Below are 25,575 nucleotides of genomic sequence, written 5' to 3'. Positions count from 1 at the left end.
CCCCCCCCCCCCCCCCCCTTAGCTACAAATCTTTAATTAATTTCTTATTCATTACTCAAACAAATTTCATATTAAAATTAATAAAATTTTTACCATTACAATATTTAAATTTAAGATGACGTCGTCCGACCAAGGCCACCCTAAAGCCCGACCTGCAACCGCCAGTATTCAACCCCGCTAACGGAACGCGCCCCTAGCCATGGCCCACCCGAGTCAGGCGAGCCACCAGCAACCAAGGTAGAACCCGGTCCCCTAGTAAACAGACCGACATTACAGCCGACCATGTTGCAAAAACGAACACAGAATATTAAACAATATTATGTATAAATTAAAAGTTTATTAACAAAAGTGCGATGTAGGAGTGCCCGGGCACTCACGTGTGTAAATACGTCGATACGTGTGTGTTAGTGATTAGTTAATTAACCATGTGACATAATTATTAACCCCTTGTGTTCGTTATTAACCCCCACCAGAGCAGTCCGGCAAGAGACGAACAGTCGCTGGTGTGACGTATAATTTAGAGGACATAATTCGTAAAGATACTAACTCTAATTTGTAAAAGGGGCGAGTGATGTTAATTAACCTTTCATAATTAATATAGGAATTTAGCGCCCTTAAAATCTCTTATTAACGTGTCACATTAGAAACTAACCTAATGAGGTCAACCCTGACGCGAGGACCACCGAGCCTCGGCCGGGCGCCATGACATCACGCCAGTACAGCGCGACTCGTGGACCGGGGCGGACGCACGTCCCACGGAGAGACATCATCCATTGTCTGCATTGAACACACTTCTGGTAATTATACTCACTTCCTCGAAACCTCTTTTTACTTATCTCTCCGTGCGTACCCGGTCAAATTTTCGGTCCAGGACTTAATCCGGCCGCATAACTTTTAACACCCCCTGCACCACACTTGGTCTGCGGGGTAGTTTCAGCATACGGCACGGGCCGCCTCCCGAAGAACAGAACTTTAACTAAAACCAGTCGCTCCGGCTCTGACACCACCCCGTAAGGGAACTTGAGCGAATTTAGCTGCGGTCCGCACTCCACTACAGTGGACGCGAATACCGCCTCGAGACATTGATTTATGGGATTGGCCGCCTCCAATCGCCCTCACCCCTCTTTTGAGTAACCAGGCTCAGAATCGCCGAGTGCCACGCTAATACGTAATATTTAGTAACTTTGTGCGACGCCTTGAATCTGGAACGTTTTCTCTTGTAAACTTGTGCGACGCGCCACCGCGTAACATTTAATCAACTTGTGCAACGCACCTTCGCGTAACATTTTTGGGAACTTGTGCCACGTCTTATTACGTAACTTTCAGACTAACTTTGTGTAATTGTGTAACTTCTGTATTGTGTGACATCACCCTATGTACGACGTGGCGTGTAATCAACGGTATTACACTAAAACCACAGTCGCATGAATAAACAACACACGTAATTTGTTGCATCCCTTCAGCATCTGATTAATTAACCATACGACTCCCAACCACCGCCAAGTAGGGAATTCCTCAGAACCCACGCAACACCGCCGACGGTCCTAGTGGGCCACGCAGGGCAATCGACCCCACGACCCACCTATCGACTAGAAACAGAGCTAGTCTGGCGCCCACCCGGAAACATTACATCCACAACAGCCATTCCCGCTAGGAGCCACACCGGAACTCGAGCCCGAGACCCCGGACGACGGCATTTGGCGCCCGCTGTGTGGGGCGAAGATAAAAAAAAATCAAGATTTTCTCCATACAAAATTACAAGAACTCTCACGAAAACACGAAAAATTTGAGCCATTATTAAGTCTTTTTTTTTCCCCCGGCCACACCAAGCCACAGCACGGACACGGGATGGCCATTTTGCACAGGCAAAAGTAATTAGGGCCAGACAGGCCGGCACGACAAAGCAAGCGGACAAAGGGGCTTCAACACCCCCCCAACCCCGCTCGACACTCCAGCGCCACATGCGACACAGAGGCCTACGTCAAAGGCCGACCTCCCTCTCCACAGCGGCCATCATCGGCCTCCACTTTGTGCGAGTGTCCGGGCGCCCTCGCCCGTTGCCTCGCACGCCCGTCCGCACCCCCTCCCCAACGCTGACAGTTTTCGACCTCCGATTTGTGCGGCTGTCCGGGCGCTCTCGGCCGTCGCTGCGCACAACGATCTGCGCATCACCTCCGCCGCGGCCATTCTCGGCCTCCATTTTGTGCGGCAGTCCGGGCACCTGCCCAGCCGGCGAGCGCGACCCCGCGCACAGACCTGCCCCGCGCACACAGAGCCACGAGCGAGAAGCACGAACCAACACCGCTAAACACGCACCATAACTGGAGCAACATGTAAACCCAGAACTCCGACGTTGTGTGCGCCCAGTGCGTATTGCCTAGGGGAGCGGATCTACTGACGGGGTCGAGACCATGGTACATGACCTGTCAATGCACCCCCCACAGTAACGACCCACACAATCACTCATGGGTACAACCGTGGGACGGACAATTCCCAGGGAAGAACCACGCACAACCCGTAAAGACGGAAACGGAAACTAGCACCACCGTGGTGAGCACTCGCCCGACCACCTGCACGACGTGCACACACGCCACACAAGGGGAACGCCACGCGCAACAGCCAACACCACTTGCCGACCCGAACCTCGTTACGTACAACCACCCCCAGGGTTACCAGGGCAAGTTCACAATACCTGAATTAGGTGGCCTCTCACATGAGGACCCACGAAGTTTCGTGGAAAACTGTGAAGTGCGATTGACCCGGGCAGGTATACCCGTAGACGAGTGGTCGGGACAGGCCAGCGGACAGCTGCGAGGCACAGCACACGAATGGTGGGACATATGGGGACGTTTCGGCATGCCGTGGACAGAGTTCGCCGGCGCACTAACTCGCCGCTTCGACACCGAACAGGCGTTGGTCGACTGCACTTCGCAGTTCTATGGCGAGCGGCAGAAAGACGGCGAAACGGCCGAACAGTTCATAGCACGAAAACTACGTCTCTTCGCGCGCGTCGACCTGCACGCTCGACCCACGACAGCGCTACCCACCATGACGGCGTTACTCCACACTGGCCTCCAGCCATTCATGCGTTGTTGTCGCCCGGAGTCGGTAGAAGAATACGTGCAACAGGCAGCAGCCATCGAGCAGAACCTGCGCGACCTCTGGCAACAGGGAACACCGGGCACGAGTCGGGGACGCCTCAGTCAGACATCACAACGGGGGGGAGCTGATACCCAGCCACCGACCCGACGACGAGCTATCGAGAACACACCCCAAACCAACGCAACGCCCACCCGGTCAGCATCACAGGACGTCCCGGGGCCACCACTGTGCCAGCGAGGTTGCCCCAATGGTACACGCCACTGGCACAAAGACTGCCCATTACCACCTCCTCGCGCGACCCATACAGTGGTGGGTAGAGAAGTAAAAATAGTGCATCTTGCCTAAATGTGGAACAACAACATACAACAAACAATTTCACAAAATACTAACTCACTATATAATGCTATGATGTAGGGGGGGAAAAAAGTATTGTGAAATGAATCTCTTTGTGATTGAACTACACCTTGAACAAAAGTCTTAAAACACTTGTGTATAAAAAAAATTGTCTGTGTGGAGCCCATGCTTGACAAAAAAAAAAACTTCATACTTATTAGGTATAGGTAGAGATAAATATTAGTATCTATATTGAACAAAAGATAATAATTAAGAATAGTAAGGATGCAGGTATGATCTCAAATAACACTATTATACAATACAGTGCCGTCAGCCGCGGTCTCGTGTTCGAGTCCGGGCGCGAGTTCTAGCGGGGTGGCTGGTCTGGTTAACGTTTTATGTTCCGGGAGGGCGCCAGGCTAGCTCGGTGTCTAACCAATGGGGGTTCGTGGTTCGTTGCCCCAGCGTGGTCCGCTAGAACCGTCGGCGGTATTTCTTGGGAATTTACGTTAAAGAAGAATGCGTGGGCTTGCCGTAGTAGCGACGTGCCTTTATTCAAGGGATTGACGTCACACCATACAATTACTGAGCACAGACATGCCCCTGAGGGCTACTTGTCCGTTGCGGGGTGCAGGCCGGTATATGTTCAATGTTTCGTGGCACTGGTTTCTCGGGTAACAGTATGCAGGCCAAGTACACTTGATGCAAGAGAGGCGCGCACAGATGACGTGGCGCAAAGTTACATTAACAAAGTACACTTAATGAACATTAGGCGCGCACAGATGACGTGGCGCAAAGTTACGTTAACAAAGTACACTTAATGAAAATTAGGCGCGCACAAATGACGTGGCGCAAAGTTTCGTTAACAAAGTACACTTAATGAAAATTAAGCGCGCACAAATGACGTGGCGCAAAATTACGTTAACAAAGTACCCTTAATGAAAATTAGGCGCGCACAAATGACGTGGCACACAGAGTTTGTGGGTGACTGGAGTAAGCCAGTCCCGTAAGCGATTGTTTCTACGCGGGTGCCGTGCCCACTGGGTGGTACACGCACCGCCACTAAACTTGGCGAAGTTTCCCTTGCGGGTTTGTGGTCCGCGCGAAGGCGCGTGGCCTTAAGAAAGTTCTGTGGTTTGCGGGAGATGGCCCGTGCCGTATGCTGAAGAACGACCCTGCGCACCAGGTGTGGTGCGGGGCGTCTTTACGTTTACGCGGTCGGATTAGGTCCTGAACCGTAAAAAACGGACCGGGCACGCACGGAGAGGTGAATAGAAAAAGGTTTGGTTTATGCTAAATGACTATATTTACCGGACGTTACTTGCGATGAAGACAATGGTTGTGGTCTCTCCGTGTGACGTAGAACCGTCCCGGTCCGCGAGTCGTGTAGAACTGCGGAACTGGCATGGCGTCCGGTGGCGCGTCGGCCCCTGCCGCGCCAAGCTTGACCTCATTACGTTAAAAACTAAATGACTGCTTCTGGGAGAGACTTTAAGGTCGCAAAATTCGTAATTAATTGTTTGAGGGGGAATGGGTGTAGTTCGTCTCTAGTCCACTCAGATTTAGTGTGCTTTATAATAATAATGTCTGGTTTGGCCGTTCGGCTCGGTGGCTCGCTCGACTCGGGTGGGCCACGGCCAGGGGTGCGTTCCGTTAGCGGGAGAGTATACTGGCGGTTGCAGGTCGGGCTTAGGGATGGTCGTCGGTCGGACGACGTCAAACGCCCCCCCCTCGAGAAGCCCGACCTTGCGCCGCTTATGGTCCCGCCACGTGGTAGCACCCCTTGCTCCGGCAGCCCTGTCCAGTTGCGGTTCGCGGCTCTTCAGCTGATAGGCCCCGCATTCTGGAGCAGGTGTGCGCGCCCGTGGGTCGGCAGCTGGTAGGTTCGGCGCTCTGGACCTGCTGTGTACGCCACCCCGGCTGTCGCAGTGGTGGACCGGCCGGGGGCGGCGTCGTGGCGCCTGTGGTGGCCAGCGGCTGGTAGGGCCAGCGCACTGGACCTGGTGATTGTGGCCGACTGGGCCAGCATGCGCGCCGCCCCGGTTGCCGTCGTGGCAGGCGTTCCGGGGGCGGCGTCGTGGCGCCGGTGTGGGGTCGGCGGCTGGTAGGGCCAGCGCACTGGACCTGGTGTGTTCGCCACCCCGGCTGCTGCTGTGGCAGGCGGGCCGAGGGGCGGCGTCGTGGTGCTTGTGGAGGCGGGAGTGTTGCCGCCTTAGGGGTGGCAGCACGTCCGAGCTGGCGGGGGCCGTGGCGGCCGCAGCTGGTACACCCTGTCCCTTGCGGATGGGTCGTCCTGGGTTGGCGGCTCGGAGTGATGGGTGGTGGTGTTTCGCTTTGTGGGTCTCCCGAGGTCGTACTGAGCCAGATACCCCGGTTGTCGCCGGTCTCTTTGGGGTCTTCCCGTCTGTGGGGTTGGTGGCGCGGGTTCTGTTCCGTGCGTCGAGTGTGTCCTTGAGTGCTGGCATGTTCGGTTGGTCGGGCCGCAGTTGTTGGTCCCTGACGTCACCCGCTTGCGACCCACTTGCGTAGGGTTGCCTCCTGCGCTCCGGGATACCTGGAGCTTCGCTCGTCTCCGTGTCGTTGGGGTCGAATAGCTGGCGTGGCTCCGGTCCTGGGCGCGGTGCAGGGTTTCCCTCATCGGGTTCGTCTACGAACATCCGGAATGTGGCGTCCGCGAGAGAGGCCGTGTGTCCCCATGCTCCGCGTGTCGGGCTTGCTAATTGGTCCGCGTCAAGTTCCTCTGGTTCCACTGCGATTGCCGTCACGTCATCCGGTTGCGGTGTTAAGTCCCCAGTCGTCATTTCGGTGATCGTGGCATGTTCGTATTCTGTCGTTCGTCCTGGCTGGTGCGGTTTCGTTGCCTCGTGCGGGACTTCTGGCGCGGGTGATAGTAGGTCTTCTGCGTTCTGTGCGTTCGCCTCTAGTATCGGTGGTGCGTCATCGTGGCCGTCACCTGCGGGTGGTGGACGGTGACCCTCCTCAGGTTCGTCGTATCCTGGTGGTTCGTCAAAGTTCTGGTCTCCTGGGGGAGGTTCCCCGGGAATCGAGGCAAGGCGTAAGTCGTCGCAGTGGATTTTACGCACTCGTCTGCCCCCAAGTCGGACCAGGTATGACGTCCTCCCTAGAGATTTCTGCACGGTGTAGGGCCCCCCCCAGCGGGGTGCCAGCCCGGCGCAGTAGTTGCGAGGCGCTGCGGACAGTGGATGTACGCGAGCGTATACGCGATCACCTGCTCGCACCGCGGGGGGCTCCCGCGCGGCTTTGGGGGTGATTTCCTGCGTATAGTTCGTTTGGCGCTGTCTGGCGGCCTCGTGCATTGCTGTTAGGCGCCGTGCACGCTCCCTCTCTCCTTCCCTGGTGTGTGGGACGCCGTGAGTGGCTCACTCGCCTGGTAGTGGGAGGTTGTTCCCCTGTACCATTTCCGCCGGGGTTCGCCCGGTCGCGGCGTTTACGCGGCGGCGGGTACAAAACAACGCGTCGGCGACGTGCTGGTCCCACTGGGTGTGGTCGTCGCCGAGTCTGAGGCGGAGTTGGACCTTCAAGTCCTGGTTCCTGCGCTCAGTGGGGTTGGCCCGGGGGTGGTAGGCTGGGGTGGTGTGGTGCTGGATGCTCATCCCGTTACACCACTCCTGCCACTGTTTGCCAAGAAATTGGCTGCCGTTGTCCGTCAACGCTGATTGCGGGTAGCCCCACCGAGGCAGGAACTCTTGAGTCATGAGTTGGATGATGATGTTGGCCCTCGCGTTGCTACAGGGGTAGGCTTCCGTCCATCGCGTAAACATGTCGGTCACCACGAGCAAAAATCGTTTGCCTCTTGTTGACCTGGGGTAGGGCCCCATCACGTCTAGCGCGATGGTCTGGAATGCCTGTGTTGGTTGGCGGGGTTGTTGTTGTTGTTCGCCGTCCCGTCGGCGTGCTTTACGCACTTGACATTCTTCGCATTCGCGCACGTATTCCCTGACGTCCCTTGCCATCCCTGGCCAGTGGTGGTGTTGTGAGACCGCTCTCTGGGTTTGGTCTGCCCCCGGGTGGCCTGCAAGGTCGTGGTCGTGCACGAAGCGGAGTACCGCCTCGCGTTCTTCGGGTGGCACGTATGTCTTCCAGCCTCCCGCGCCCCCTGGGGCACGATTTAGGATGCGGTTAGCTTCGACTCTCCAATTTGCGTGGGGTTCCTCCCTTAGGCGATGTCGCCGTCGGTCGGCCTCGGGAGACTGTTGTTGGGCTGCTAGTACCCGGAGGTCCAGGTCAGCGGCAGTGTTAGGTGGTGTGTCAGCTCCTTCCTCATCCGTGATTATGCGTGTGCACGTGGCTGGTGAGTGGTGCCAGATGTCCTTCGGCATCTGTTACTTCGTGCTGATCGCTAGGGTGTCTGGATAGCATGTCTGGCAGTTGGTTTTCCTCTCCGGGTACGTGTTCCACTACGAAATCGAACGATTGGAGAAGGAGGGCCCAACGTATCAGCTTCCCCTTACGCCCCTGCATGGTCTGGAGCCAGGTAAGGCAGTGGTTGTCCGTGCGGAGGGTGAATGTCCGCCCTTCGAGGTGGGGACGGTACTTTTTCACGGCCCATATCACGGCTAAGCATTCTTGTTCATTGCTATGATATTTCCGCTCAGCGGACCCGAATTTCGCGCTGGCGTACTCGATGACCTGCTTGTTCCCCTGGTCATCCGTTTGAAATAGTACCGCTCCTACCCCTAGCGCGCTTGCGTCGGTCTGGAGGATCAACGGGCGTTCGGGGTCAATGCGTGCTAAAGTATGACACCTGGTGAACGCGCCCTTTACCTGTTCAAATGCCTGTTGGGCCCAGGTGTTCCAGCGATAGCGGGACTGGGGGGACAGTAAATCCGTGAGTGGTGAAATTACGTGGGAGAAGTTTGGTATGTAGTTCCTTAACCAATTCACCAGGCCGATGAATCGCTGCAATTGTTTCGGTGTGCGTGGGGTTTCTGCCGCTGCAATTTTTTGCAGGTGGGATGGTTGCGGGTGGCTCCCTTCTGCATTAACCATGTGCCCTAGGAACTCTACTTCCCGCGTGCCTAGATGACATTTCGCCAGGTTGGCTGTTAGGTGGTGGGTGGCGAGCCGTTCGAGGACTAGGGCAAGATGGCGGCAGTGGTCCTCCCACGTCTCCGAGAAGACGATAACGTCATCTAAATATGCGAGAGCGAACTGGCCAAGGTACCCCTCCAGCACTCGGGTCATCATGGCTTGAAAGGTTGCTGGCGCGCATTTTAGGCCAAACAGCATGGCCCGGAATTGGAAACGTCGGCCATCGGGGACCGTGAATGCCGTTTTCTCCCGGTCTTGCTGCCGTATGGGCACTTGCCAGTACCCCGACTTGAGGTCTAGGGTGCTGAATATCCGGGCTCTACCTAGACTGGCTACAGCGGTCTCGACGCTGATCCGTGGGGGGGGCGAACTGATTGTCACAGCATTTAGTGGGCGGAAATCCGCGCAAAAACGTAATGTGCCGTCCTTCTTAGCGGCCAGCACTATGCATGCGTTATACGAGCTGTTGGAGGGCTCTATTACTCCGCTGTGTAGCATCTCCATCACCTGTTCGCGTATTACCCGCTGTTCGCGAAACCCGTTCCCGCGAGGTGACTCGTAGATGGGTTGATCGGTGGTGGTGGGGATGGAATGTTCGGCTACCGTGGTGCGCCGTAGGGGGTCGGTGGTCGTGAACACGTCCCGTTGTTCGCGTAAGATCTTGTTCACCGCGGTTTCGTATTCTGGGGGAACGTTATGACGCAAGTCGGCGAGAGTCACGCATCCATTTGCCGGTGTGGGGGCTCGTCCTATGGCGTAGACTACGAACCTTTCGGACTGACCGACATTCACTTTGGCGGGGCCTAGTTCCAGAACGGCGTCGTGTTCGGCCAACCAGGGCTGACCTAGCACGAGTTCTTCACTTAGGTCACTCACAACGATGGCGGTCACGTTAGTACTTAGCTCTCTTAGGCTTACCTGGACGTCAGCGTACCCCACCATTAGGCCGGCGTGTGTGGCGGTGGCCAGGCGTAGTTCACCCCGGTGCGGGCGGAGGGAGCCGGGGGGTACCAACGAGGGGTGGATGAACACGTGGCTCGCTCCTGTGTCCACGAGTGCAATGGCTGGTGTGTTGTTGACCTCTACCGGTATGCGGAGCAAGTTGTCCGGTGGTTGGGTCAGCTGCCCGAGTCTTGGGGGTTTGTGCCCCCCGTGGGTCGTGTTGGTCATCGCGTTTGTTGGGTCGGCGCGGTGGTTCGTTACCAGTGCGTTCGTGTGTGCGGTAGTTCCCGCGGCCGTTGTTGTCTCTGGAAGGTGGGTGGTGGTCACTTGGGGGGTTGGGGGACTCTGTTTCAGTTCCCCCTTGGCCCGGTTCCCGCCGGTTGTGTGTCGCGCGGCCCTTGTTGGCGGCTCTCCCTCTGCGTATTCCCATTCCGTGGGCACTCATTGTGCCAGTGGTAAGTGCCCCTTGGGCACCCCAGTTGGCAGTGAGGCGGTCGGGGGGCTGTGTTGGCGTCCGCTTGAGGCGCCTCCAGCGTGTAGGGGGGGCGTCGGTTGTCGGGGTGTGAGGGCCTGCGTTGTTGGGGCGGTGGTGCCCCTTGGATGGCTAGTGGGCGCCGGTCGTTCGGCGGGTTGGGGTCCTCCCGGTTGGTCCTGCGCGGGTTTCTCCACCAGGCTCTCTGGAAATTTTGTTCCGTGGCTACTGCCAGTTGGACGTAGTCCTCGACGGTGGTGGTGCGTCCTATGCGTAGGAAGGGCTGGAGTTCGTCTCTGAGGAGTAATGTGATGGTGGGTAGTGCCCTCGCTGGTTCTACGAGTGGTGATATCCGGCGGAATAGTTGTAGTTTGTGGGCTATGAAATTTTCCACTGGTTCTCCCTCCCGCTGCGTGCTACTGTAGAATTGTGAGGTGCATTGTACCAGTGTAGCCCCGGCGTTGAAACGGTGGTTGAGGGCCTCTGCGAACTCGGGCCACTCCATGTCGGCCTGCCCCCATAGTTGCCACCAGTCGAGGGCGGGTCCCCGCAACCGTTCGCTGGTCCTCTCAGGCCACTCGTCGACGGTTATCCCGCTGCGTGCCAGGCGCACTTCGCATTGGTGTGTGTATGCTAGGGGGTCTTCGTGAGGTGCTCCGCTAAACTCTGGTAATTTCGCCATGTAGTTCGCTGTCCGCGTCGTGTAGGTATGTGTGGCCTCGGGTTGGGTGATGGCCCCACCCTCGGCAGCGGTGTTGGCGCAGGTTGCGTGTCCGCACTCCTGGCGCGGTTGTGGTTTCGTATCGGTTGCGGCGGTTATTGGTACCGGTTGTAGTGGTATGGTTAACCCCGTCTCTATTTTTCCCTTCCAGATTTGATCCCAATTCACTTCCCATTGTTCGTGTTTCGGGTCGGTCTCCGGTGGTGTTCTGTTCAGTGATCGGCATTGGCAGGTGTTCTGCCAAGGTAATGGTCCCGTTAGTAGGTCCATTGTTCTCGGCCGTTGGCATCGCGCGCATGTCGCGTGGGCTCCGTGGGGCAGCATGGTGCGTGGTTATTGACAGCTGAATTCTGTTGACAGGGCGGGCGCACGTGTTGTCTGTTCGCCAGCGGCGCAGTCTGTGCTGTTAGGCTGTTCCACGCGCGGGCCGCGCTGGCCGGCTGGATGGGTGCCCGGACAGTCGCACAAAGCGGACGGGCGGAGGATTGAAAGGGGATGGGAGCTGTCCGGATGGCCGTGCGAAGTGGAGAGTTGATAGGGGGTGGATGGGTGGGGGTTGAGCGCCCGGATGGCCGCACAAAGCGGAGAGTGAAAAACGAGGGTGGTTAGGTGGGAGGGGTGGCAGCCAGTAGGCGGTGCTGGATGAGGGGGGGGGGAAGCTGCGCGCGCACTCGGCTGGCCTGGCGAGAGAGGGGTAGGCGAGGGGTGGGAAGAGTACTCTGACCGCCGCGCGAAAGTGAAAGCGGGCGGGTGCGGGAGTGACGGGGGGTTGGGGGTGGTGCTGGGCTGTGATGTTCGCCTGCGTCGCACGCTCTGCTGGAATGTCAGCGCTGGGGGTGGGGGTTGATGGATCCTTTGTCCGCCGCTCTTGGTGCGTCCAAGATGGCCGTTTTCTTGCCGTTTGCTCAATTTTCACGTTTTTTGCTTAAAATTTTGCCACACGCAGGGGCGCCATTTGCCGTCACCCGCGGTCTCGTGTTCGAGTCCGGGCGCGAGTTCTAGCGGGGTGGCTGGTCTGGTTAACGTTTTATGTTCCGGGAGGGCGCCAGGCTAGCTCGGTGTCTAACCAATGGGGGTTCGTGGTTCGTTGCCCCAGCGTGGTCTGCTAGAACCGTCGGCGGTATTGCTTGGGAATTTACGTTAAAGAAGAATGCGTGGGCTTGCCGTAGTAGCGACGTGCCTTTATTCAAGGGATTGACGTCACACCATACAATTACTGAGCACAGACATGCCCCTGAGGGCTACTTGTCCGTTGCGGGGTGCAGGCCGGTATATGTTCAATGTTTCGTGGCACTGGTTTCTCGGGTAACAGTATGCAGGCCAAGTACACTTGATGCAAGAGAGGCGCGCACAGATGACGTAGCGCAAAGTTACATTAACAAAGTACACTTAATGAACATTAGGCGCGCACAGATGACGTGGCGCAAAGTTACGTTAACAAAGTACACTTAATGAAAATTAGGCGCGCACAAATGACGTGGCGCAAAGTTTCGTTAACAAAGTACACTTAATGAAAATTAAGCACGCACAAATGACGTGGCGCAAAATTACGTTAACAAAGTACCCTTAATGAAAATTAGGCGCGCACAAATGACGTGGCACACAGAGTTTGTGGGTGACTGGAGTCGGCCAGTCCCGTAAGCGATTGTTTCTACGCGGGTGCCGTGCCCACTGGGTGGTACACGCACCGCCACTAAACTTGGCGAAGTTTCCCTTGCGGGTTTGTGGTCCGCGCGAAGGCGCGTGGCCTTAAGAAAGTTCTGTGGTTTGCGGGAGATGGCCCGTGCCGTATGCTGAAGAACGACCCTGCGCACCAGGTGTGGTGCGGGGCGTCTTTACGTTTACGCGGTCGGATTAGGTCCTGAACCGTAAAAAATGGACCGGGCACGCACGGAGAGGTGAATAGAAAAAGGTTTGGTTTATGCTAAATGACTATATTTACCGGACGTTACTTGCGATGAAGACAATGGTTGTGGTCTCTCCGTGTGACGTAGGTCCGTCCCGGTCCGCGAGTCGAGTAGAACTGCGGAACTGGCATGGCGTCCGGTGGCGCGTCGGCCCCTGCCGCGCCAAGCTTGACCTCATTACGTTAAAAACTAAATGACTGCTTCTGGGAGAGACTTTAAGGTCGCAAAATTCGTAATTAATTGTTTGAGGGGGAATGGGTGTGGTTCGTCTCTAGTCCACTCAGATTTAGTGTGCTTTATAATAATAATGTCTGGTTTGGCCGTTCGGCTCGGTGGCTCGCTCGACTCGGGTGGGCCACGGCCAGGGGTGCATTCCGTTAGCGGGAGAGTATACTGGCGGTTGCAGGTCGGGCTTAGCGATGGTCGTCGGTCGGACGACGTCAACAGATTCACACAAGTAATTAAAATAAAAGTTTTTGCTAATATGTCCAGTGGCATGGTGCACAATAATAATATCAAACTCAATTGTATTCCTCTCTGCCCATATGGGTTGCAAGTACATACTCCCTTTAGTCGGGGTGGCTTCAGTCACAGACGGGTCCCTACCGCTGTGACCAGCCTATGCTTACCATATTGTATGGTTAAACCTGAGTCACACGCCACCACATGGAGGCCGCTCAAGGTTGCTCCAGTGATCACCGATCGTACCAATGGCCCTGGAGTGGTGATAGTTCGATGTGCTACCCCCAAGAAACAACCATGCATACACAAGTGCGCAATTGCGCGAGAGCGCAATAGCAAAAGGGCACGAATGGTCGAATATGCGAGTGGGTAAAGTGCGCGATAGACAAGATGGCAAGAGTGCAAGTGTACAAGAGTGTGAGTGTGAAATTGTGCAAAAGTATGTAAAAGTGTGCAAGTGTGGAAAAGTGTATAAACATATACAAGTGTAAAAATGTTTATAAAAGTGTATTAACATGTATAAAGTCTGTAAAAGTGTGTAATAATATGTAAAAGTGAATAAAAGTATGTTAAAGTGTGTGTAAAGGTATGCATAAAAGTGTGTGTAAAAGTTTGTGCTAAAGGCTGTGTAAATGTGTGAATAAAAGTGTGGGTAAAAGTGTGTATAAAATGTGTTTTAAATTGTGTGTAAAAGTGTGTTTAAAGTTATTTGTTAAAGACTGTGTAAAAGTTTATGTTTAAGTTCCCCACCACATAATTAACTATTTTCCCCTCCTCTCACAGTTACCCCATCACATACATAATTTTATTCTCCTCTCCTGGGTCCCCCAACACGTTCATATTTATTTCCCTTCATGCGATGGGAATTTTCGTAATGCTTGAAAATATTTACCCTCTTAGCAAAGAAGTTTCACTTAAAAAAGGCATTTCTGGTGATTTGGCGCGATACGTCGAGTCGCACTTAATAAATTGCTGTTTATATATGAGTAGCTTCTTAACCTACGAGGTGGGAAGAAAAAAAACCGGACTGAGAGTGTTCTGACATTCGTTGACATAGTTGAGAGTCCTCCCACTAGATGGGGTTAGTATATACCATCACTAAACAGCTGCTCAGAAGGCATCCATTTGTGGGTTAACATTTGATTGTAGTATTGTTAATCTCTCACTGTTATTGTGTTCCGCCTGCGAAGTCGTTATGGCAGATTAAAAAGAACAAAGTGTTTGTTTGAAATTTTGTTTCCTGCTTGAAACATCGGCAATGAAAGCTTCCAAAATGCTTCAACGGGCTTTCAAGGCACTTTAAACATGGTGAGATAAGTTTTAATGTCCATGCTCGTTCTGGGAGTCATTCAACACCTCGAAGCAATGAAAATGTTGAAAAAGTCCTCCTAAAATCAACGAAGTCGTCACTTCACGATGGACGAAATTTCGGAAGAAACAGGAGTGAGTTGGAGCTCGTGCCTGCGGATTTTGACTGACGATTTGCAAATGAGACATGTTGCAGCTAAATTTGTTCATCACCTTCTCAAACAGGATAAAAAGAACATTCGATTAAATTTTTGTCAGGACTTGAAAAAAGAGATTAAAAGTGATCCAAACTTTTTAACCAAAGTCATTACAGGTGATGAGAGTTCGTGTTATGGGTATGACCCAGAAACCAAGCAAGCGTCAAGCCAGTGGAAGACTCCCAACTCCCCCAGACCAAAAAAAAAAGCAAGACAAGTGAGGTCGAATGTTAAGATGATGATCATTGCTTTTTTGATGTTCGTGGAATTGTGTACCGGGAATTTGTTCTTCCTGGCCAGATTGTTAACCAGACTTTTATTTGGAAGTTTTAAGATGTACTTGCGAGAGGATGTTCGGAGGAAATGCCTGGAACTTGGGTGATCAGGTGACTGGTTCCTTCATCGAAACAACGCCCCCACACACAGGGTCCAGGAGGCGACACTCCATGTGAGGAGTCAAGGAACTAAAGACCTTAAAATGTATTTTCTTTAGGCACCAGCGGATGGCACCGATGGCTCTGGAGTAGTCTTAGGGCCTGAGGATGTGGTTCAAACTTGGAGACCAGATGTCGCACAAGAGTGGTCGACAAGTGGAGATATACAATTTAGACCTCTCCAGAAGGGGTGGTTTTGGACACCGGAAGCTCGTCTAAGTGAGGCAATGAATCAAAAGAGGGAGATATTTTTAAGCACAGCACTGGGTTCTTAAATCAGGATGAAAGGGGGAGGCGGGGCTGTTGAAAATGCTAGCACCGTGCGAGTCTTGCTGGGATCAGCGAGATATGAAACGCCATATCGGCCGTGCTTGTTCGGAGGAGGGTGAACGTGAGATGGTTACTTGACTATGGACACATAAACGGGTAACTTTTTGTCGCAGCAACTGGGTGACAGAAAATCTCAGCTTCAGGAAACTAACACATGACCTTGCACACGAGCGTCACTTCTGTGGCAGTATAAAGATGGATTTTGTAGAGTTAGCACGCCTTCTAGTTCTCCTTGTTTGAAACGAAAATGATAAAAAAAAGTGTATCCGCTAGTAAGTCAGCGACTTGTTATAAGCTTATGATTAATAAAATAGTCTCGCTTTCTCTTTATTCTCTTGTACATCCAGGTCATACCAGTTTGTGATAACACTCTTTACATACATCTGCCCACAACTTTATTTTTAAAATTTCTAATCACATTAATTTTTTAATGCACAATTATAGAGTTCAGGTCGTTTTTGTACCTCTGAAATCAACAGTTTTGATTCTGCATTAATTGTTGAATGCCGTGTCGATGCGCTACGAGGCACGAGCACCCTGTTCTGACGTGTTGGTTCGCGGCAGTCGCTGCTACAGTAATGTCGCCTGTGTGAAGGTACAGGTTCAGATACGCTTTTTAAATTGTCCTTGGCGACCGCTCAGTGACTGTTTGGACACAGCGACTCGCGACAGAAATGGAACCAGTTACGTCTTTTTTAGTCGCGGCGATAAGAGAAAGGTCGCTCTTGTGCATGGGTGAATTATAAAGGATTGGTTCTATCAAGAGCGACTTTTAAGTCGCTGCGACAATGTGACAGAAAGTCACCCGTGTGTGAGGGCCCAAAGGTACGAAGCGCAGCCGTGATACGTAACGGCGGCTGTGCCTCGGCCATGATTCTGCACGGTGCTGGCGTTTGTACGTGATCAGGGGCGTGTGTAATGGAGACACGTTTCTTAGCACGGCATGGAAAAGATAGGTTGGGCAGTGGCCCACTTACTCCCAGCGGTAAGGAACAAAACTGTCAGGCTTGAGGCTCGAGTAAAATTAAAATGAAAGGTCTTGCAAAATATTAAGAAAACCTAATAAAAAATAAAACATAGGTTTTTTATAGACAAATCATATAATACTATCTCGTAAAAAAATTAACACTTAACTTGTGCCATGAGATATATCCAAATAAGTGGCACAGAAGATCCTAAACATATTGGTTGAAAGGTTAAAACTTCTACTTGCGTTGCAAAATACTTAAAATTTATCTATAACCAAAAACATAGACTATACTTCATTAAATAAGAGGTGCGGGCTACACACTATTAAATGTCATATATGCATTTGTTAAAAACTACTCTCTTGAAACATTGTAGCTTGACTACAACTGCAACTGTAAGCATTTAGGGCAACATTTGAATATATTTGTAGTAACTATATTTCAAACAAAATAAACTGTAAAACAAAAAAAATTGTGTGTGGATTTGTTTCACATAGTACAATAGAAAAGTATTATCGTGCCCAGGCTTCAAGGCTGAGGTGCCGAGGTGCCGACCGCCACAGCGGCCATCTTTAACTCAAAATACCTCAAAATTACTCAAAATTGATAGAACTTTCCCTATTTCGAGGGAAAAATTCCCGTTTGAGGGAAAATGTCCCGTTTTATTCCTCAAAAATTAAAAAAAATGGAAATTCGATGAACTTCAAAAGATGTTTGTCTTAGAAAGAACCAAAATTCCCCAAGATGGCTTAAATTCCCTGACAACAAACCGCGCCCCTAAGCCACCGACCTTGCCCATATACTTGAAATCTTTAATTTGTTGACCAAAAATTTCCAAAAAAAATTCCAAAAAAATATTTAAAAAAAATTGTTTACTTCAAATGTTTAGTTACTTAATCGCTTTCGGTACTCGGTAGGATTCCCGGCAAGAGTAAACATATAATTTATTAATATTAAATAATAAATATGAATAAAATTTTAAAAAGTAATAAAATTTTTTTAGGTCACACCCAACATCTTTAATTCTAGAAACGTTGCAATTGGCGTTACAGCCGCCATCCTAAAATTCCATAATTTTTATGCTAGAAATTCGGAGAAAAATTTAAAATTCATTAAACAATCAAATTGAAGTAAAACATTATTTAAAAAACACCGTTACAATTTTCGTTACGGCCACCATCTTGTATTCTAGGAAACGTGCTCTTTTCGTTACACCTGCCGTAGCGATGTAGCAAAACAAATAAACAAGTAGGGCACTTTTATATAAAGATTAGGAATTTTAATAACAAGTCACGTATAATGTTGTAATATTGTATGAACATAAAATTTGAAATGACAGTTGAAACTAAATGTGCGCCATTTCACCATGTTTTCCCTTATTATTTCTAATTTGGGTTCTGAAATAATTTCTGATTGTATGTCATGTACGGCTACACCGCGATACCTTTTTGAAATACTTTTTATTATAGTGTGAAGCCAGTGCCCGTGATAAGAATGGTGAAATCTGTCAAATATTTCTGATATAGCCTAGAGTGTTTTATCAGCGTTTTTGAAGATTTCTTAGTTTTATCAACCGTAAGCCAGTAACCAAATTATATATACATATTTATTTGTTGAAAACAAGCGTAAAAAAAAGCAACTAAAATTAAAATACCTAGTAAAATGATTATTTGATGGCTGTGAGAAAACTGATTAAACAATTATCTAAATGTTATTAAATAGCTCTTTTAACACTTTTAGCATACCTACTGATTAATTTCTTCGTCAAAATTCTATGTAGAATGAGAACAGTTCATATTGACAAAATATTTAGTGAGTCACTTATTAAAATATCGTTTTCATATTTGGTACATTTTTCTTCATATTTTTAATATTCAAAAGAAAATCAGGAACCTTAAGGACTAGTGATCAAAGTATTAATGCCCAAAACGTTTTAGTTCATCGGATGTTATTTGACCACTTAGACCACGATGAAAAAATTAATCTAAACGTATGTCAATGATATGATTTAAAGTGTTAGCATATTCATTTTTTGCCAGTTATTGAGGTTTCTTATGACAATGTGAAACCAGCAGTGGTGTGTGTCAAAAAAACTCCTTAAATCAACATATCACTGAAAGAACCATTAAAATGTATACAAAATTTATTAAAACATATCACATCGAAATATTATTTGAGAAACGTAGACTACCTGGCTATAGCATATTCAGCAATCAGTTTTGTGACTTTCATGCCAATAAAACTTTGTTTGCTTGGATTCGTGCCCACAGCTGAAGTGAATGACGAATTCCTCTCCCCACCGTAGCAACGAAGAAACGTGTTGGGCTGGACGAATTCCTCTTTCAAGTGTAACTCAATTCACAAAACCAATAACGCCAGCGGCACCAACTTCCTTTCCTGCCGCAGGACGCACTCCCGAGGGACTGGAGGTTTTTGTCCTGCTAATCGGCTTTCATGGCTTTCATCTCTTATCTCTGCCCATCTTACACATGGCAACACTGCGCGTGTCCCATCTTACATGTGGCAAAACCTGCACATGTCCTATATTACACATGGCAACACTGCGCGTGTCATATCTTACACTTGGCAACACTGCGAGTGTCTCAACTTACACGTGGTAACACTGCACGTGTCCTATCTTATACATGGCAACACTGTGCGTGTCCAATCTTACATGTGGCAACACTGCACGTGTCTCATCTTACACGTGGCAACACTGCACGTGTCCAATATTATACGTGACACAACTGCACGTGTCTCATCTTACATGTGGCAACACTGCGCATGTCTCAATTTTACAGGTAGCAACACTGCACGTGTCGGAGACGATGCACAGTAAAGCTGGGTTCACCACTAAAACAAATAAGCGAGTGCATAGCAGACCTATCAAACGGATGTACACACGACCTGTACGAAGTTGGTTCACAAATTATTGAAATATTACTGTTAATTCTAGCCAATGAAATTTCGCGATGTATCGGACATATGCTCGTAGTGTAAGTAAATAGTAACTATATTAACTACAAACTTCCTACCAGCAGTTTCTGGACACAGTTACTCAACGTAAATATCAATTTGGGTTGTTTAAATTTTAAGTCAACAATTGAAATAACATAATGTTATTTTGTATTTTATTTTATCAATTGTTACTTTCTCTAAGTAACTGCATTAGTTTATTTTGAAATCAGGTATTACCTGAGCATCCCGTCAAAATGGCACCCTACTTTTCCATCATAGGCTGTTACGCCATGTATCCGTAACAGAAATATAATACATTAATTTCCCTTGTATGCACACAACCGTTCTGTGCATAGTTGTGAATCAGTACGTTAGAAAACATGGCGGTCAAATATTTTGCGCACGACATACTGTTTCTATTGCTATAAAATTTCAATTGTGAACCCAGCTTAAAGGTGATGTCACAGTCAGTATTTTTTTAAAGCAACTTTGAACACTGTTTGTGTGCGCAAGATTTGACCACTGTAATGTTCGCTGGGCTGCAGGTAAACAATCAAAAAATAAACAAGTAAAAAATAAGGCCTTGGAAGTGTCAGCCCAGAAAACAAAACAACAATAATTATCACAGAGGTGCCCAGACATTGTACAAAGGAATTTACTTATAACCTACTAGGAACTCTAGGAGGCTATGTGGATCGAGGATGAATAATAATGAAATAACAAGACTGCTGGTTTGATTTATATAACTGCCCTTTTACTAAACTTATTTTCTTAGCTTTTTCTTTTCTTTAATCTTTAAGTTTAAGTACACATGTATTAAAGTACATTAATTATAAACAGAAGGGAGCCCTGGGGCAACAAAATACATATAAAAGAAAAACAACCATATCTCTTAAACATGACATTGCTTTTTAGTGAGCTAGCAGGCTCAAAAGAAATACAATTACATTTTGTGTTTAGTTTGCTTTTGAAATTACTTTAACCAAAATTTTATGTCCTGAAAACTGGCGGTCCTGGCACCGGAGGTTTCGGTAGATTAAAGTCCAGAATAAATCGTTTTATGTAGAAACTTGTGTGTCGACCGAAGTGGGGAGAAAACTTCTGACTGCATGAGCCCAATCACGGACTGCTAATTTGGCAGTGAAGTTCCATTCTAATTTTTTGTCCAATTCTTGAACCTCGCCGAAACAGCGGGGTGAAGTCACGTTAGCTGGCTCCAGGAGTAGGGTTGGCAACTTCCGGCGCGGAAGTTCGCGGAAGCCATGACAAGAAAAAAAGAAATAATTTAGATAAAAAAATAGCACGGGAAGCCAAATTTTAAAATAAGAAAATAAAGGCATCTATACCTTGACGTTGGAGACTACATGACATAGTGTCGAGTCTTGGAAGTAAAACTAAGATGGACTCTCGCGAATAGCGACGTGTGGTCTGTACTGTCCAGATGCTGCCCGCCGAATCTTTGAAAATGGCGTTGGCGCACCTAATTAGAGCAGGTTACTGCGCCGATTAAAAAAAAAGGGGGCTGATGGCCTGAAGGTGTTCGGAGATGCCCGAAGGGGCGAAGCAGATGGCAAAACGCTCGCAGCGCTCTCACCCGAGTCGCAGGTGGACTAAGGTCGTAATCGCATTGCGACTGCTGCCAAAGTCGATTGTGACAAGCGGTCTCTTATGTGAGGGATGAGTAGTGCGCTCTGGCGGCCAAAATGAGAACCTGCCTGGAGGGTCACGGAAACGTCCGCTAGAGTGCACTGGTCGCACTTGCAACCAGTGGACAGAGCAGGTTTAGGGATTTTTCCCGCCGCTAGGCTTCGCTGAGGGCTCTGTTTGAAGGGCGGATGTCCTTGGGGAGACCATGTACCCTGCGAGGGTTCACTGGAGGTCGATGCTCCGGGCTGAAAGTTCCCAGGAAGCCACTGATGGGTGATGAGGGAAGGGGGGTCAGAACTTGCTAAGTCACCTGGGAAAGGCGTCATGTGGACCGTCCCGAGGCGTCGCCGAGGACTGTAATATGCTCCTGGATGTGCTGGCAAACAGCTTACCTATGCTTGCCTCCGAGAAATGAAAGTTTCTAGCGGTGGGCTTAGAGTAGCGTTCGCTAGCACGAAAAGTCATACTGTTACAGGGAAAAAAGGTGATGCAAACCGCGGTCGAGATGCTGCGATCACCAAATGTCAGCAAAAGGTATCTTATTGGGCCTGCGAACAAGCGCAGGTGCACTGGGTTGCACAAGATTACATCGGAGAGTACAGTAATGGAAACAAAATTAAATGAAATTAAAAAGCAACTTTATTGTTTGTTTTCCTTCTTTAAAAATTAAAAATTAAATTTACAATTCAAAACCTGTGCCTTAAAATTATAATAAACGGCACACCACCATGTTTTAGAATATAACCCACTGATTCAAAACTACACCCAGAAGAACGGTCATGTGCATGAGAGAGAGGTCGTACACATAGGAGAGACATTAATATATTTTTGTTACGGACTTAATGGCGCAATAGCCAATATGAGAAGAGTATGTTGGAATTTTGACCGAATTTGGGAATTGTTTATATTAATCTATTTCATGGTGCAATGAATTGTACACAATGTTATCCCGCCTATGGAAAATCAATCATACTTTATATATAGATATGTTACTTGCGATAAATTTACAAAAAATAAATAAATTACTGGACATTTTGTGAGTCGAGTCCACGCACGACAGAAGTGAAACATTTTCCTTATTAGGTATAGATAGAGATAAATTATTAGTATGTTTTAATTGAACAGGATATAATACTTGAGAATGGAAAAGATGCGGGTATGATCTCAAATGAAAAATAATTTCCCTTTTCTGCGTTCTGTTCTCTCATATACTGGCACTTTTTGGCGCCTCTTTTGGCAGTTTATACCCACGTTGCCTTTTATAATACCTCTCATAATATTCTGCCTTTTTATTATTTTAGGCACGATGTTAAATCACGATCTCGAGCTGAATAAAATGAAAGAAAGAAATATAAAAAAAACACTCCAATCGAACATGTATTACGCTTATAAGGTCTTTAGAAATTTCAAATTACAGTTATCACATACCAAAATAAATTACACTTATAAAGCTAACCTCTTAAGTCTATACTTAATTATATATTTCCAATCACACTATCCATATTAACATTGAATTTTACCTATTCAGTTAATTGTACAATTCAAAAAATATTTTCTACGCGAATAAATAAACTGTAGCTACTTTAAATAAAATAAAATAAATAAGTAGCGCCAATCGTTACCCGTTAAGAAAACTAAGGAGCAGACAAACACAAGCAGTTTTACGAAAATTCCGTAGCATCACTGCTGCGTCATTTTTACCTGTCCTCTGCCGTCTCCCCTCCCGGCCGTTACAACTAGCGTATGGCATGCTCCACTACGTACCAATCCCCTCTACACTCTGCCGTCTTTCCAATCGTCCGCTAGTGCATGTGTCGGTGTGGCGTCGCATCGCCGCTGACGCACTCTCCTCCTCTACCGGTTCCCCCACCACGTACCTAACTGTTCCCATCATGCGATCGGAATTATCGCAACGCTCGAAAATTGGAGCCCCCTCAGGAAATCAGTTTCACTTCAAAATATCTTCAAGTTTTTACATAACCTATCATAACGTAATGATACATGCGTAGAAAAAATATATAACTTGTTTTTCTTTCAGGCTGCTAGTAAGATTATTTTCATTACTCTTGCCAATATATGCTAGATTTATAGCAAAGTTTATTTTTACTCAATTAACTATCGCATGGGAATTCAAATGTGAACAATCTTGCAGAGCGGTGCTCAGAGTCATGTGCATGGCTGCTTCGCGTTGCCTGAAGAAGCTGAGTTGCCGAGGACCTGCAAGGAAAACTCTGGCGCGGCGCTCGTATGACGTATCTCCGCCTCTCATCTTGAACATCACCTCGGATCCACTGCCTCACATCTCAGCTAAACTTCATGACAATTACAACTTAACATTCTCTTGCGCCTGTTAATTTACAGCGTTTCATCTTATCATAAATACTCAGGTGATAGCTTTAATAAGAAGTCTATCTATTAGTCCTGACTCTAACATATGAAAAATGTAGGAACCCTTTACAGTAAAACCATTTTGGCGACAAAACTAACCTCATTATTGGCGCTTTTTTCGTCTTATTTGAATCGTACCGTATTCGTAAGACACATAGCAATTTTTCCACAAATAAAAATATTTTAATAAGATTGTCATTTTTTAATTTTTTAATTACTCTCTTACCTCTGTATCAGCAGTTTCATATGTTATAATGTTAAATATTTTCCAGTAATATTAACGAAATACATTTTTATAAACAATATTTCATCATATCACCAATCATAATGGAGTCTTTGGTGGTGGAAAATTTATATTTATATTCAATGTAAAAAAAAGAACATTTCTAGCCAAACAATACTTATAAATGACTATATTTTGGTTAAAGAAGCATAATTATGCGGCATGTTCTTGCATGAATTGCACAATAAGTTACAAATGTTCTTCGCAAAGCTTCAGAAACGAGATAAGTTTTATGTTATAAACGCTTTAATTAGATAATTTTGAATGGTTCTAAATAAACTCCGTACGCTATTTTTGAGACACAGAACATACATTTATGAATGCAATGAATTACCTTCAGCTGTATTGCTATAAACAATAAATCTAAACCAATATAATTTTGATAAAATAGTGGGGAGTGGGAAGTGTAACTGGTGATGATTGGATTTCATAAGGCTGCCTCACTTCTGTACACTAAATAATAATGTGCGAAATTGGAGTCAACAGACGGTTCCCCTATCACGAACTGAAAAATTGAAATCATGCCCGTTAGGTTAGAAGTAAAAAAAAAAAAAAAATTGGTTGTCTGTAAAGTCTGTTTACGGACGATAGTTTAACGTGACAACGTCATAACAAAACATTGATGAAATGATTACATACTTTTATTAATAAAATTGAATCATTTTTATTTTAATAATAAAAGAATAAATACTTGAAATTATAGCCTACTAGTAATCAGATTTTTAAAATTCAAGAATTATTAACCTTTATTGCCGAAATTGTTGTTGTAATAAGCAATGAAAACCACATAAACTTTTCACTTCACTTTATAAACAGTCGAGTGGAAGAGAGATAGATGAAGCGCAGGCGTACAATGAGCGTAACGGGACACAGCGTAACGGAACAATGTGCGTAACGGGACACTTTTCAGTGCGTGCAGCCGGCGTTCATCGATTTATTAGACGTTGTCACGTCCAAAACTCAATTTTATATGTCCAGGGAAGTTATTTATCACATTTTTATTAATTTGTTTTCTCATAATTAATGTAATTTGAAGTATGCATTTTTTAATTATAGATAATTAAATTATTATAATTAAATTAACGATAATTAAATCTTACTATACCAAACAAGTTTTAGCATTCATTAAAATAACAAAGCACAACGGTATATATATATATATATATATATATATATATATATATATACCGTTGTGCTTTGTTATTTTAATGAATGCTAAAACTTGTTTGGTATAGTAAGATTTAATTATCGTTAATTTAATTATAATAATTATATATATATATATATATATATATATATATATATATATATATATATATATATATATATATATAACTAGTAGTAAAAATTTGAGAAAATAGAAACTATAATCCACCAGGGCAAGTATTTATTGAGCAATTGGCTGTTGGTTCAGTTACTGAAACGCTGCAATTACTGAGCTTGAAACTGGTCTTCATTGAGTGCTACTTCATCTTGAAAGTGCAACCACCTTCGTCCTTAGAAGAAGGAATGTTTGAGAAGACTCGATGGACTACAAAGAGTAGTCTGAAAATAGCTCGGAGTGCCACTGGGTGTGGGGCGTAAGAATAAAAAGAAGAGTTGTATTGCGTTGCCTGAGCCACGGTGAAAAAGAACAGCTGCTGCAAAGAAGGCTTTCCACGGAGTGAACTAACTCTAGGGTCGATAGAAACGAATTCTAGGGAAAGTTCTCTAGGTAAGGCTGTACTCATGTGTGTTGAGGTTGAGACTAGCCGGAAAATATATCTAAAATATGAAATTTATAGTGTATGTATTGTATATCACAGAAAAAAATATACGTGTTGAGTTTTTGTATTATTTATCCTGCATTACAGAATGAAAACATTTATTTTGGTCATGAATAAAATTGTTACGTATTACAAAAAAAAATGTAACTTTATCTACCAAATGACACCAGATAAAATTTTAATCCTTATTTTGTAATTTCATTTTTTAATGACCAAAAATGTAAATATTGGTAAACGATACTATGAAAGTATACAAATTAAATAATTCAGCAAAATATGGCAGTTTTAAGAGTTAAATAAGAAAA

The 25,575-nt window shown here is 47.2% G+C and overlaps 1 protein-coding gene across 1 annotated transcript in view; it reads right to left on the bottom strand.

Moving 5' to 3' along the window:
* Positions 1-7,279: 7,279 nt before the first annotated feature.
* Positions 7,280-25,575, bottom strand: part of LOC134542708 (uncharacterized) — a 31,366-nt gene continuing 13,070 nt past the window's right edge. Inside the window, exons 3-5 of the mRNA XM_063387175.1 lie at positions 9,904-10,497; positions 9,406-9,619; positions 7,280-7,552 (exon numbers count right to left, since the gene is read on the bottom strand). Coding sequence (XP_063243245.1) covers positions 7,280-7,552; positions 9,406-9,619; positions 9,904-10,497 — 1,081 coding nt within the window. The remainder of the gene's footprint in view (positions 7,553-9,405; positions 9,620-9,903; positions 10,498-25,575) is intronic.

This window comes from Bacillus rossius (assembly GCF_032445375.1).
Source record: "Bacillus rossius redtenbacheri isolate Brsri chromosome 9 unlocalized genomic scaffold, Brsri_v3 Brsri_v3_scf9_1, whole genome shotgun sequence".
Lineage (NCBI taxonomy): Eukaryota > Metazoa > Arthropoda > Insecta > Phasmatodea > Bacillidae > Bacillus > Bacillus rossius.
Note: the sequence above shows the minus strand (reverse complement) of the source record. Positions and strands in the feature narration are given on the sequence as shown.